The sequence below is a fragment of the Cenococcum geophilum genome (assembly GCF_001692895.1).
Source record: "Cenococcum geophilum 1.58 unplaced genomic scaffold K441scaffold_56, whole genome shotgun sequence".
NCBI classification, from domain to species: Eukaryota; Fungi; Ascomycota; class Dothideomycetes; order Gloniales; family Gloniaceae; genus Cenococcum; species Cenococcum geophilum.
In genome coordinates, this window is record NW_027137614.1 from 206,290 (window position 1) to 221,357 (window position 15,068).

General features: G+C 38.0%; 2 protein-coding genes across 2 annotated transcripts; one reads left to right on the plus strand and one right to left on the minus strand.

Moving 5' to 3' along the window:
• Positions 1 to 10,204: 10,204 nt before the first annotated feature.
• K441DRAFT_644829 (PARP-domain-containing protein) lies at positions 10,205 to 12,517 on the plus strand (the record flags this gene model as incomplete). The annotated part of the gene is made up of 3 exons (XM_067646772.1): positions 10,205 to 10,997; positions 11,047 to 12,333; positions 12,395 to 12,517. The coding sequence occupies exons 1-3, from the start codon at positions 10,374 to 10,376 to the stop codon at positions 12,515 to 12,517; spliced, it is 2,034 nt and encodes a 677-aa protein (XP_067498934.1). The 5' UTR covers positions 10,205 to 10,373.
• A 637-nt stretch (positions 12,518 to 13,154) lies between these two features.
• K441DRAFT_619442 (uncharacterized protein) lies at positions 13,155 to 14,664 on the minus strand (the record flags this gene model as incomplete). Its single annotated transcript, XM_067645877.1, has 1 exon — positions 13,155 to 14,664. The coding sequence occupies one exon, from the start codon at positions 14,662 to 14,664 to the stop codon at positions 13,165 to 13,167; it is 1,500 nt and encodes a 499-aa protein (XP_067498935.1). The 3' UTR covers positions 13,155 to 13,164.
• Positions 14,665 to 15,068: the final 404 nt, after the last annotated feature.

A 15,068-nucleotide genomic window follows, 5' to 3' on the forward strand; every position in this document is an offset into this window, starting at 1 on the left:
AACTCTTTACTAAATTTTAGACTTAATTCCTACACCTTACGGAAGAAGGCTAGGTTTCCCTTAAGAACTACCGATTAGACCTATACGATAAGCTAATAATTTAGCTATAAGAGAAGATTGCTATAACCTTAGATAACCTACTAACTTATAACAGACTCGCAGCTTATTGCCTATTATTAGACTTAGAACTAAAGCGGATTAAAGCCTATTCTAATTAGTAGAAGCAACTCTATAGCGATTGGAACTCGCTAGCTATATTTATAGGAGCTAGAGTAGAAAGATAAGTTACGATTACTTTTATACTAAAAGTGGTTATAACTACGTACTAGCGAGCAACGCCTAACTAGTTATGTATTACGCCATTAACTAATATTTGCTGCAATACTCTAATTAACTCTACCTTGGCTATATGCTATAACTATAATAAGGAGGGTTACTTTGCCTTATTTTGCCCGGAGCTAAAGGATATAGGCGATATTAAGGAGATAGAGGAAGGAGAAACGTTTAATAAGTTGGGAAATGTAACGGGACTAGCCTAGTTATAGTAGGAATGTCTCGGTGAAATACTTAATAGATGAATTCCGACGCTTTGACCAAAATCTGCTAGATTAATCGAATTACCGAAGTCCGTTAAAGACCGTGTGCGTATATGTGTACGCATTGACCACTAAGCCCCTGACTATTTAATTATATAATTCTCTTGTTATTCCTTTCTTTTCTTTACGCAACGTCTTGTTCTTAGCGAGAGCTATATACCCTTAGATTTAGATAGAATTTATATTATTCCTTTAAATCTTCCCTAAAGTCCCTTCGCGCCCTTATATTATGTTGCGTTAATATTAATACCCTTAAAATGGCAAATAAACTTAAATCCGCTACGTTAACTATTATGGCCCTAGTTAGGGAATAAATGACTATAATATAATAGTCCTTTATGGATGCCTTGGCCTAGTAACGAACTATACTAGAAGCTTAGTATTAGTAATTAATTAAAGTAATATGTAAAGAACTCTATAACGCTAAAGTACTCACGTTAGAGACCCTAACAGTAACACCTATAAATGAAATTAAAATAACTGTATGCGAATTTAACCTATCGAATACGAACCCTAAATTAGTAATAGTAGCTTAACCTATACCTACAATAAACCCGGTACCTACTATAAAATCTAAAAAGCTCCCCGACCCTCTAATGTTTAATAGAAATTAAAATAACCTATATCCCTTTATAACTAAGCTCCGTCTTAAACTTTTAACAAACTATAACTAATACCCTANTAAAGCTAGNAAGATTAGCTATAGAATATCNNNTTTAANTAAAGACGCTATATAAACTATNGACCTATTCTTCNNTAATAGCACCTTTATTAATTTTAAAATCTTTATCTCTCTACTAGAATGAATGTATAATAACGCTAGCTGTAAATATACAGCTATTACTAAACTTAAAAACCTATAATAACGGAACTAAGACTTTACCAGCTTTTTTTCGGAATTTTTAGGCCTTATTAGTGAACTGGATTAGAATAAAGCCGCTAGAGTTACTGCTCTCTGCTAAGCTATTTTAGATAAAATTAGAGTATAGTTAGTAGGTAGAGAACTGCTAAAGGACTTACCCAAATTTGCTATAATATGTTAACGAATTAATAAGGACTTTTAATATAATAAATAGACTCGTTCCCTAAAGCCAACCATATCTTATATTTAAAACTCTATAAAACCGGTATATACTTTAAAGCGCGATCCGTTTCTAAGACCTAAAAGCCCTATATATAACCCTATAGACCTTAATGCCACCCGATCCTATATACTCTTAGGAATTAATAAATAAAGAATATGAGCCGCAAATAGAGAATATTTTAGATATGGAAAAAAGGGATATATTTAAAGGGATTGCTAAACTTACCCTTTTAAAAAGGTCCGCCGTAGCTCCTTTTAGTCCTTAAGTCGTACTTGTTTTATAAATTATACTTAGTTGCTATAAAGCATCTTGCCTTTAGTTAACTTGGAAAATAAATTATTCTAGGGCTAAGTCGCGCCTTAAAATAAGAAGTGGAAGAGTATAAGTATCTAGGCTCTTCTAGCGCTGATATACGACACGACTCCCTTAATGTACTTAGCGAAATTTAAATACTTAGAAAATGGAAGGAAGTATAAATCCTAATAGATAGCGGAGCCACTAGTATGGGCTTTATTAATATAAACTACGCAAAAACTTAATACTTAAATTTAAAGAAACTTAATAAGCCCTAAGGCCTATAAGGCTTTAATAGTAAGCCTTTAATATACGGTGAACTAACGTACTACGCTCTTATAAAGATGTGGATAGGTAAATACCTTAAATATATTTCCCTATTTGTAATACCCTTAAAGTATTATAAGGTAATACTTAGATATAGATAGCTAAAACAATATAACCCTTTAATTAGCTAGGTTAAAGAAATACTAAAATTCCGTATAACCTACTGCTAAAGTTATTACTTAAAATACTACTTGCCCTATAAATATGTATATAACTATTTAAATTTAATACAATATAAATTGCCCTTGCTATAAACCTTAAACTAATATAATAAAGTTATAACTGCTAATCGTGGTAAGGAATGCGAAGATAATATATTAAAACCTCTTAAAATTTGTATAATATAAGCCGCACCCTTTTATTTGTTAGCAAGAAAACCAGATTATAAGATCTTTATTATAACACTGGAAGATATTAAGAAGGCGTTAAAACCAAAGCAATATATTAACCCCCGACCTCTTATACCTAAAGAATATTATAATCTAATTAATATATTTAAGAGATAATTTACGGACTAACTACCCCTGTATTAAGATGAGTACGATTTTAAGATAGAACTTGAACCTGGTATAATGCTAAAGTTTAGCCCATTATATAGTATGTCGCGAGAAGAGTTACTTATAATGTAATAATACCTTGAAGAGCACCTAAAGAAAGCATTTTATAGTTCTATATATAGTATCTTAAAATAGATATAGAGTTAATATAACTGCCCTTATTAATACTAAAGTAAATAGCTTCGCCTTTATAAATACTGCCTATATAAATAATATTACTAAGTTTCTAAATATAGAAGCTATTTAACTAGAGAAGCCTATCTAGGTAAAAGGCTATAACGGACAAGCTAGTTAGCCCATTACCTACATCTTAAAGTTATATATTGCTCTTAACGGACAACACTAATATAGTATCCCCTTTTGCATTCTAGACCTAGGGTCCTATAATATAATCCTTAGACGAAAATAGATGTCCTATTTTAATATTTAGTTAAATATATAATAAAGATAGTTTATTTAGCTAGAGGATAGACTAAGGTTACCCTTTTTTATTAGAGAGATCTAAACTAACTGCAAGATATTAGCTGTAAGGGCTAACCTTATTTACTAGTAGGATGTCCAGGCCCGTAACCTAGCCTTTACCTAAAAAAACGCCCGCCGCGAAGCTAGAAAGAACTCTATACTAATAAAGATACTCTCCTAAAGCGCTACGTTTAAAAAGGACTTTATATATAAAAGTGGGACAGATAGTAATATAGACAATATCTAAATTATATAAATTTAACCGGTATAGAAAAGAACATATTAATAGGATATAAGGGATAACCTCTAAAAGATATAATAGGAGCTAAAAGGAGTAATAATAACGCTAGTACCCTAGAAGTCCCTAAAGTTATATACCCCCCTATTATTAGGCAAACCCCCCACTATAGATATCGCTGTAATTAGTGCTATAGTGTTCTACTTTAATATATACCAGAAGGACAATAAGGTCTTTATAATAAGCCTATATAAGATTAACCAAATTATTAATAATAGAGAGGAAAGGCTAGCTAAGGAAACCGATAAGGAACTTGTTAAACGCCTTCTTTTTACTATTTATACAGATTATAAGGATGTATTCTTAAAAGCGGCCTTAGATAAGTTACCCCCTTACCAGATATACGATTATAAGATTTAATTAGAAGCCAATAACTTACTAGGCTATAGCCCCCTCTACTATTAATTAATGGATAAGCTAAAAGTAATAAAGTAGTACTTAATTAATAACCTAGATAAAGGGTTTATCGAGCTAAGTTAAGCCCCTTTTACTTCCCCTATTCTGTTTATAAAAAAGCCTAATAGAGGCCTTTATTTTTATATTAACTATTAAAAGCTAAACGCTATTACTTAAAAGGACTAGTATTCTATTCCTTTAATTAATAAAACCCTTACACGTCTAAGCTAGGTAAAGATCTTTACTAAACTTAATATCCGCTAAGCTTTCTACTAAATTAGGATAGACCCAATATCTAAAGATTTAATAACATTTTATACCCGTTATAGTTCCTATAAATATAAAGTTTTTCTTTTTAGACTAATAAACGGACTGGCTACGTACCAAAGGTATATAAATAACGTTCTTTTTAATTACCTTAACGAATTCTATACGGCATACCTAGACAACATTCTTATATACTTAAACGACGAACTTAAGTATTAAGTTTATATTAAAAAGGTCCTGGAGAGACTACGGAACGCGGGCTTATAAGTTAATATTAAGAAATATAAGTTTAGGGTAAAACGTATAAAATACCTTAGGTTTATCGCGACTATAGAAGGAATTAAGGTTAACCCTAAGAAGGTAGAGGTAATCTATAATTAGAAGCCCCCCTATATAGTAAAAGAAATCTAATCCTTCCTTAGCTTTTATAACTTCTACTACTAGTTTATCTATAACTACGGAATTATAGTAAAACCTCTTATATAACTAACTAGGAAGGATACGCTTTTTACCTTTAATAATAGCTATATAAAAGCCTTTAAAGAAATAAAGAATTAGCTTATCTCTTCCCTAATTCTTTATTACTATAACCTAGACCTTAAATTAATGCTAGAAACGGATGCCTCTAATAGGGTTATAGCGGGAATCTTATTATAATTATATCTAGATAGTAAATAGTACTCTATTACTTTCTTCTTAAAGATAATAAACCTAGCTAAGTATAACTATAAAGTACATAATAAAGAAATACTAGTTATTATTTAATTACTTTCTTAATAGTGTATAGAGCTTAAAGGTATAAACTCCTGGATTAAGATATATATAGATTATAAAGCTTTAGAGTACTTTATAACTATAAAGTAGCTTACTAAATAATAAGCCTAATGGGCCAAAATACTCTCCCAATTCTTCTTTACGATTATATATTATTTTAGTAAGTAAAACTCTAAGGCTAATACCTTAACCCAAAGAGAATAAGATATAGGACCCTAGGATAAGCTAAAGACCTAATATTAGACGTGTGCCCTCCTCTATCTAGAATAGCTTAACCTATAAATTCTTAAGGAGCTAGACTTCTAGTAAAACGAGCTAGCACTAATAAAGGAGTCTTTAGATAAGCTAATAGGGCTAATTAACTGCCTTTTAACTATAAACCGCACGGCTAACGCCTTAAGGGCCCTCCGCAAATAAGCTGTAAAAAAAGACCCTAATTTTAAAACAGAGGAAGGATTGCTCCTATACTAGAAGCGGCTTATAGTCCCTAATATTAATAACCTATAGACTAAATTAATCCGCGAAGCTTATTGCTAAATCTCTACGGTATATTCTAGTAAGAATAAGACCCGTAAAATTATTAACTGCCGCTACTACTAGCCGAGAATGGTTGTGGATATTAATTAATATATATAGAACTATAAAGACTGCTAAAGAGCTATAATCCCACGGGATAAGACCCTAGGACTACTTAAGCCACTCCTAATACTAAAGCGCCCTTAGTAGTATATCTTTATAGACTTTTATAAACTACCTATAGACCGTAACGGATACGATATAGTTATAGTTATAGTTAACTGCTTTAGTAAACGCCCGTTCTTAATTCCCTGTTATAAGAATATTAATGCTAAAAAGGTAGCCTAGCTATATATCTATTACGTCTACTAAATCTATAGACTACTAGATACTATTATATCTAATTATAGGCTATAGTTTATATCGGCCTTCTAGAATAAGTTTACCTAGATCCTAAGTATTAAGCTAAAGCTTTTTACGGCTTATTACCTCTAGATAGACGGTTAGACGGAGATTATAAATTAGTACCTAAACTAGAGGCTTAGGCCCTTTATTAACTATTTCTAGGACAACTAGTCTAAACTACTACCCTTAATAGACTACGCGTAAGTAACCCTACCCTATAACTCTATAGGGTTTGCCCTAATTTAGCTAAAAATGGGATACTTACCCTATATAAGCTTTAACTAGAAAAGGCTAGAAGAACCCTAGACTGTATAAAAGAAGCTATCCTATACTAAGGCCTAATAGTACGCTAAATAATTAGAGGAAGCCTAGATGGTAGCCCATAAGAACCTAAAAAAAGCTTAGAGGTTAATAAAACAGCAGGCAAATAAACACTATTAAGAGCCTAACTTTGCCCCTAGTAATATGGTCTAGGTTATAATAAGGAATTTAAAGACTAAACGACCTAGCCGTAAGCTGGACTACTAAATAGTAGGACCGTATAAGGTTCTTAAAAAGATAGATAACTTATACAAAATAAAGCTCCCAGATTTAATTAGGGTTTATTCTATCTTCTTATTAAATAAGTTATAGAAAGCTGTAAACGACCTATTACCTAGATAAAAGAACGAGCCTCCCCTACTAGTTTAAGTAAACGGTGATAATAAATAGGAGGTTAATAAAATACTAGCCTATAAGATAGTATGGGGAACGCTAAAATACCGTATTTAATAAAAGGGCTATAATTCTAACCCAACCTAGTACCTTACGTAGAACTTTATAGGCTGCCCCTAGAAGCTTAAAGAGTTTTATAATTAATACCCTAATATACCTAGACCCCTAAAGTACCTAAATAAATAGATGGAATACTAGTATAATAAAGACAATAAGTTACTAGAAGAATATAGGGACAAAAACGCCCTAAAGCCCTAATGTAGCTGTCTGTCAAATTCTGCTATATACTGCCGTTTTCTACCAGTACTATAAAATTTTAAATATCTAGGAACTTTAACCGCCGGTTAAAGTTATCTAATTAGCTAGATCCGTGCCAAGACTTTTAGCAGCTACTCTTTCTAGCCTAGTGCTTCCACTTAGCCTACAATCGCCCTTTGTACTTAGTCTGGACATACTTATATCCCCTTTATCTCCTTATCTTATATTTTTTTTTATAATCCTACGTTTATAAGCCTAGTACTACCCTATTTCTAACTAAGCCTAAAGGCAGGCTTTCTTTTAAAGAGGGGGGTGATGTAACGGCGCTATCGGCGCTATCGCACGTTACCTAATAAATTCTGCTATATTCTACCGATTTATAATTAGCCCGCCCAAAGCTAGCGCCTTAGCGGCTTACCCTATATATTTGTTTACACCGGCCCTAGCAACCCCTTTTCCTTCTCTTTAGCTTAGTATCTTTGTAATACAGCATTCTATAAGCTTTGGTTCAGAGGTATTTATATAAGCCGTAATAGACTTTATATTAGAGGTAACCTATAAGAATTAATCTATAAGGACACCTATATAGTAACTCTAGCAGCTAGAGTCTTTAGAGCTCTTATAGCAATCATCGCAGTATTTAATTTAGATATTTAGTAAGGTAACGCTGTTAACGCGTTTATAAATAGCCTAATTAATAAGATAGTCTACATTAAGTATCTAGATAGATTTACTATTAAGGGTAAATATCTACTACTACGTAGAGCTCTCTATAGAATTTAACAATTGCTACGTCTTTAGTATAATAACTTTAGTAATTAACTTATTAAATTAGGGTTAAAGCCTATTAGTAGAGAGCCGTATTTCTACTATAATAACTTACTAATTATATTCTTCTACGTAGACGATATCTACGTCGCCTTTACTAAAGAAAATTAATTAGAGCTTTAAAGCTTTAAGGAAGCATTTATAAAGAAGTATAAGATAAAGAACCTAGGTAAACTATTCTAGTTCCTAGGAATTTAAGTCTTAAGAGATAGAAGTTAAAGAAAGTTATAGCTCTGTTAAGACTCCTATATTAAGAAAATTGCTAATATATTTTACCTAACTAATATACACTTAGTTAGTATACCTATAAGCACTAATAAGCTCCTACCTAACCTAGAGGAAGCTTTAAAGTAGGAGATTTACATCTACTAAAGGATAGTTAGATTACTACTTTATATAACCTATATTATAAGACCTAATATAGCTAGAGCTTTAAGTAAGCTATTAGAGTTTCTATAAAACCCCTTACCTCTATATAATGCCGCGGCCTATTAAGTAATTACCTACCTCTATTAGATAAGGACACTTGCGATTAAATACTTAGGTTAAAATATAGGGAGTTAAGCCTTTATAGGGGTAAGTAACGCGGCGTTTAGAGATAATTTAATAAGCAGACGTAGTACGGAAGGATATTTATTTACCCTATTTAGAAGAGTAATTAATTAGCGCTCTATAAAGCAGACGCTAGTAATAAAGTTAAGCATAGAGGTAAAGCTTATGGCTCTATCCCATGCAGGAACTAAGTTAATTTAGTAGAGTTGCTTCTTTAAGGAAATTAAATTATCCTTAGATAAGGAATAAATAATTAGCTATAATAATTTATAGATAATTAAACTACTTATAAAGGACAGAAAAGAGCTCTCTATAAAGCTTTAACATATTAATATATACTACTACTAGCTACGCTAAGAAGTACGTAATAGTTGAATTAAAATTAACTAGATACCTACCGCTATAATAGTCGCAGACGGCTTAATAAAGGCCCTACCGCGCCAGAAGCACGAAGCCTTTATTTAATAATTAAATCTTATTAATATTAAGGATCTAATTTAATTTAATCTGGATAATATTAGATAAGGCAACTATATGGATTTCTTTAACTTAATACTAAATTAGTATTATAACTTTTTCTATTTTCTATTTAGCTACTTAGTCTTAACTAAGCAGCTAGGGGGGTATATTAAACGTTAAGGTCACTGTCAAGTACCACCTTATGACTTACACCCTGTTTCTTGCCATTGTATGTCTTACTATCTATTTTCTATTACCTATTCATTACCTATCACCGACTAAGTGGCAATGTCGACCTGGTGGCGATTGAGTAATAGTTCCAAATCGTCGTCAGTGTCGTCGTCAGTGTCGTCGTCAGTCCTTTGCCCCGACCTCATGTATATAGAGAGCTTCTAGAGCCAGCTTTAATCGACGGAGTTCTTATGAGTGACTTGTCCGTCCGACACCTCCACATGCGTCTACACGCGTTTCCTGCTTATAAACGGTCGTATAAGATACGTTAATAGCCCTCGCAATAGCTAACACCTTCTTACCAGCTTTAATTCTAACCCTAATTCGATATACAACCTTAGGCGCGAGCCCCCCGCCCATTTTAGGCAATAAGTAGTGGATTAAATGCGTTACATTGCATTTCATACAAATTTTGGTGGGGCTGTTCGTGGGCTTAAGCGAGTCCACGATCTTTTGCGGATGACTGCAAAGGAGTTTAGGGTGGGACGCAGACTGGGTTTTTGAAAAAAAAAACCCTAAAAATTACGGTCACAACCTCTAGATTCAGCAGGCATTTCGCTACCTAGCGGTTTTATTATATAAATTTATTTTCTATATATTAAATAATTATATTAATGGGTTTTTTTAATTATATTATGTCAGACGCTGAGCAGGCTGATGGGAATGATACATATGATGCTCTATGAGGAAGAATCTCAGGGGCTTGAAGGCCCCGAGAAGGTATCTACACGATGGCCCGCGCGCTGTCACGTGACACGTCGCTGAGCTCAAAGAGACTGCCCAAGTACCCCCTACTAACATATTATTTATTAGGGGGGTATTATTTAAAGATAAACTGTCTCGCTTGGGGGGGGGGGGGGTGTCTGGGGTCTGATGTTACGACTTAAGTAGATTTTAGACGGATTTTGGCCATAACCCGACCGACTGCCCATATCCAGCTTTTTATAAAATATCGCTACAACGTTGTTATTGGATGCATTAGATGGAGAAGCTAAAGAACTCCCACTTTATAGTTTTTTCATAATAATTAGACGCTAAATAAGGGACGAGATACGGCAGTGAAAAGATAAGTTTTGGGTGTATTTTGGGCTTGGGTACCACCAAAGCTAGGACCATAAGCTCTCAGACCCTCCGTGGAAGATTCGTTTGGATAAGGAGCAGTATGCCCACACAAACAATCCATGAGATAAACTTTAGCAGCATTGTTGCCTATAACACGTGATAATCTCCATGCACCCGTTCTCTCGTCCTCCATTCATTTCCTAATTCCTTTCTTTCTCCTTCTCTACTGATTCTACTGATATTAGACATCCTCACTGAGGCCCCGAGCAATACTACGTACCCGTAGACCAAAATGCCTAGGAAGGGTTCCAAGACAGCCACACCACAGCTACTGATTGGGTGCCACATTGCACTAAGTGGCACTTTTACAGGCACTACTCATGCTGCAATTCAAGGTCAAATTACATCCCTTGGGGGTTTCATAACCAAATCGATCACCGACGACACTACCCATCTCGTCACGACCCAACGTGACTACGACAAATCGTCTACCAAAGTGAATGCTGCTCGGGAGCATAATCTGCACATTGTCAGCCTTGCATGGATCGAGCATTGCCTCTCAGCAACGTCTAAGGTGGCCGAGAAAGCCTATCTCTTCACATCATCGCCTGCCGATGTCCCTTCGCAATCGAACGGTCCTCCAAAGCGAAATGCTTCACCGGACAGCTCTGCTGATGAGAATGCGAGGTCTCGACTCAAGAAGCAGAAGACTGTCAATGGTTCCAAGACCAAAGTCAAGAGCGACCAAATCGCGGACGGACTGATTGTCAAATCATCTAATGTCAAGATTCCGCTCGACGAAGGCTGTCCTCTCACCACCTACGAAGTCTACATTGATGAAAACAGTGTTATTTATGATGCTTCCTTAAACCAAGCCAACGCAACTGCCAACAACAATAAGTTTTATCGCATTCAGGTTCTTGCCATTTTCCAAGATATTTTCGAACCTTGCTAACTTGCTGCAGATTCTTCGAAATCCCACCAATGGAGATTGCAAGACCTGGACCAGATGGGGCCGAGTTGGCGAACATGGCCAGAGCGCAGATCTTGGCGATGGGACTCTACACAATGCCCTCCAACTGTTCGATAAGAAGTTCAAGGACAAGTCCGGCCTCAGATGGACTGACCGGAGAAATGACCCTAAGCCTGGCAAATACGCTTTTATCGAACGTAACTACAACCCTGACTCTGATGATGAAGATGATGCCGGCGCCGGCAGAATGGATGGGACCAAAGACGCAACTCAGGACGAGCCGGGGACTCCTGAGCCCACGATTCATCCCGCAACTCAGCAATTAATGGAGCTAATTTTCAATCAACAATACTTTGCCGCAACAATGAGTGATCTCAACTACGATGCGAACAAGCTCCCTCTCGGAAAGCTCAGCAAAGCCACAATCAGTCGAGGTTTCCAAACCCTCAAGGACCTCTCTGCTCTTCTGGATGACCACACATTGGCCGCTCACTATGGCATGCCTCTGGGTGCTGCCACTGAGCATCTTTCGAACCTTTACTACACCGTCATTCCCCACGTGTTTGGTCGTAATCGACCACCCATCATTCGATCTCCGGATATGCTTAAGAAAGAAATAGAACTTCTGGAGAGCCTAGGAGATATGAAGGATGCAGCTCTCATCATGAAGACCAAACAACAGGACGTCAAGAAAATCCATCACTTAGACAGGCAGTTTCAAGGGCTCGGAATGCAAGAGATGGCCCCTCTTGATCCTAGCGGCACCGAATTTGCCGAGTTGGAGAATTATTTGCTGAGCACTCGAGGCGCAACCCACAATCTCAACTGCAGCATTCAGCAAATTTTCAGGATTGAACGTCAAGGAGAAAAAGAACAGTTCGAAAAAAGCAACTTTGCCAGCACGTCTCGTGACCGACGTCTGCTATGGCATGGCTCCCGTTGTACAAACTTCGCTGGGATTCTTAGCCAAGGGCTGCGCATCGCTCCACCAGAGGCGCCGGTATCAGGATACATGTTCGGAAAAGGCATCTACCTTGCAGATATGTCCTCCAAGTCAGCCAACTACTGTTGCCCGTACATCTCCAACGGCCACGCTCTCCTTCTTCTATGTGAGGCAGAATTAGGCAACCCCATACAATCGCTGACGTCCGCCTCTTACAATGCCGGCGAAGATGCCAAGAGCAAAGGCATGTTATCGACGTTGGGCCAAGGCATGACTGGCCCCAAGGCATGGAAGGATGCGAAGTGTGTGCACCCGTCCTTAGCAGGGGTTCTCATGGTATTTCAAAACTTTACTTGGTCCCTTTTTATATTCCCTGACTGACTCCTGCCCTTTACAGCCTGACACGGCGACCGCGCCAGGACCTACCGATGTTCCAAATGCTGGACTTTTGTACAACGAGTATATCTGCTACGACATCTCCCAAGTTCGACTTCGATATCTCCTTAGAATCAAGATATGAAAACGAGATAATCGGCTGGATGTATTCCTGAATGGGAGCCGGGAGGCGAGGCATCCAGGTTTAATTTACAGCATGATCATCGTTGTTTTGCTCTACTCCAAGCATAGACCCAATATAATATGTTTCGTAGCTATTTCATCTCAACTCCGTTCACAAGGTTTAGATACTGGATTGTGTGGATGAGTATCAAGATACTTTTGTAGAAGTGGTCCAGGAGCAGCTGTAGGACTAAGGACGGCAAATCAATATGGCTAACGAGAGTGATGTTGGGCAAGGCATTGTTAGTTAGGCGTACTCTGGGTAACCGTCTAAGAGCGAGGTCTATTCTGAAGACTAGAATAATCATTACTGCATCACTGGAAAGGGGTTTAAACCCCTTTGTCTTAGTGTTAAGTGAGGAAAAGTCCTTAGGTAAAGCTTTCATAGAGCCGTCGAACAATACAAAAGTGGTTTCCACATCATCTAAGATGAAACCCCCCCCCCCAAATATCGTAAAGCCCAAACAAGCCCTTTATTACCTGAATAGCCACAAAAATCTACTGCAAAAGCCTGCAACGACACTTTCGCTGGTTTACTATGTCAATCCATCCCTGAGATCATCAATGCAAATGACTCCCAACCCCCGGAGGATACAGGTGTCCTGTTTTTCACTCGCCGTCATCCGTCCCGTCCTCGTCATCTGATATGGAATCTAAAAAATTGTGGTCATTGTCACGCTTAGAGGACTTAAGGCAAAAAGAGGATAACATACCGTCCTCACTATCGCTAGAGGCTTCTGGCCAGTCAATAACCATATCCGATACGAGATTATCGGGAAAATGCCTCATATCGTACCCAGAGTACTCCTTTGTGAGGCTCATTTCCCCAGACTGGTCCGCCGGAAGCTTGAACTTGACATGCTGGGTCTGGTCTCGAAGCACCTGCGAAAGATAGCCAACGGAGATATAATCTAGGTCGGAGAGTTGACCGAAAAACTCAGCCCACATATTGGCTCTCGGATTGCGGTGATGCTGTTGATCTTGAGGGCAGAGGGTTATCTTCCAAAGACTGAGCGCCCGAAGCGTCGGCTTAAACTTGTGGATAGCAGCAAGCAGAGTGCGCGGCGACACGAGAATCATGCCGAAATCTAGCCGTCGGAGCTGGGATAACGCAACCAGGTCTGGAGACTTGGGTATCGGAGGGCCCGAAGACGAGTTAATAGAATCGACTTGCGTCACGGGACGACTCAGCCAGAGCAAGAAATCCTCGGCGCGAGGCGGCTGCGCATTCTGGACGTTGAGGCGGAGGTGGGTGAGATTCGGAGTGCGGCAGAGAAACTGCCTTAGGAGATAATCAGGACGCGTGACGTCTGGGCTATCGTCGTCACCTGTAGCGAGCAACATGGGCTCACTTGAAAGATCAAGAACCAAAAGAAGTGACTTGAGGTTAGATAGGACAGGCGTAACCGAAGGCTCAAGGAACTTGGGTATATTGAAGGCATTATCATTGAGCCCTAAGCGTCGCTGTCGCAAAAGGACCTCGAAGGTGTGCGGCTTGGCTCCCGATTGGCCAAGTGCGTAAAGAATGGTAGAAAATGCCCGAGCGGCAAAGCGTGTTTGTTCGTCTGATGCAGGCAGACGATGATCATTGATCAAACGGAGTCCTGTTTCTTGAAAGATAGTGGTAGCACCGTAGCTGGTCCATTCACAGCCATCACGGACGCGGCCTCTAGAGTTGAAGTTCCTCAAGCCTATTGTTTGGAGATTGGGTAGATTTCGGAAAGCTTGGGCAAGCATTTCCCGATCTTGACCCGTGCTAAGGAAGGTGAATTGATCAGCGCGCCCGGTGCAGAACCGAGGTGTGCGTAGAGTTCGACCAAAATTAGATGCCTTGCAACAGTTTTCGTAGTTATCCAAGCCGATGATGACGTGACTGAGGCATTGTGACAGTCTTGGGTGGTTAGATATGTCGACCAAAGCCTGGAGACTCTCCTCGGAGAGCATAAACTGCTTCTTGGTGAAGAACTCTCTGAAAAAGGTCTTAGACAGCGACGTCTCGATGTGCATGCAGGTCCGACGCAGCGAACAAAGATCGCGGGTGGGAAGATAAGCTGTAATGAGAAGGAGAATCTCAAGGGGAACTTTCGTGAGAGGAGATTGAGAATCCATGATTACTGTAATTGGCAGTAGAATTGAATAAGAGGTGGTTTCAATGAGATCATTATATAAGTAATGGTGCTTCAAAACAACACCAGGCAGAAGTGTCAGCCTAATGGTTACCGAGGGCGATGCTGATTAACCGGGTTAGACGGTTATGACTTAACGTGTCGGGCCACCTTGTGCACGGACCAACATTGTGCAAACCACCTGAAATACCATAAAATATTAATATAGAGCCTCTTTTATATAATGATAAGGCTTTATACTACCCTAGTAATATTATGATGCTATGCGATGCTTTGTACTAGTATGCCGACTGTCATAACCCTATCGCTCACGTTATGGGCGCGCGACCGTCGCGCACTGATGCAGATGTAAACAAGTCAACCCCACGTGATGTTCTAACCTGAACA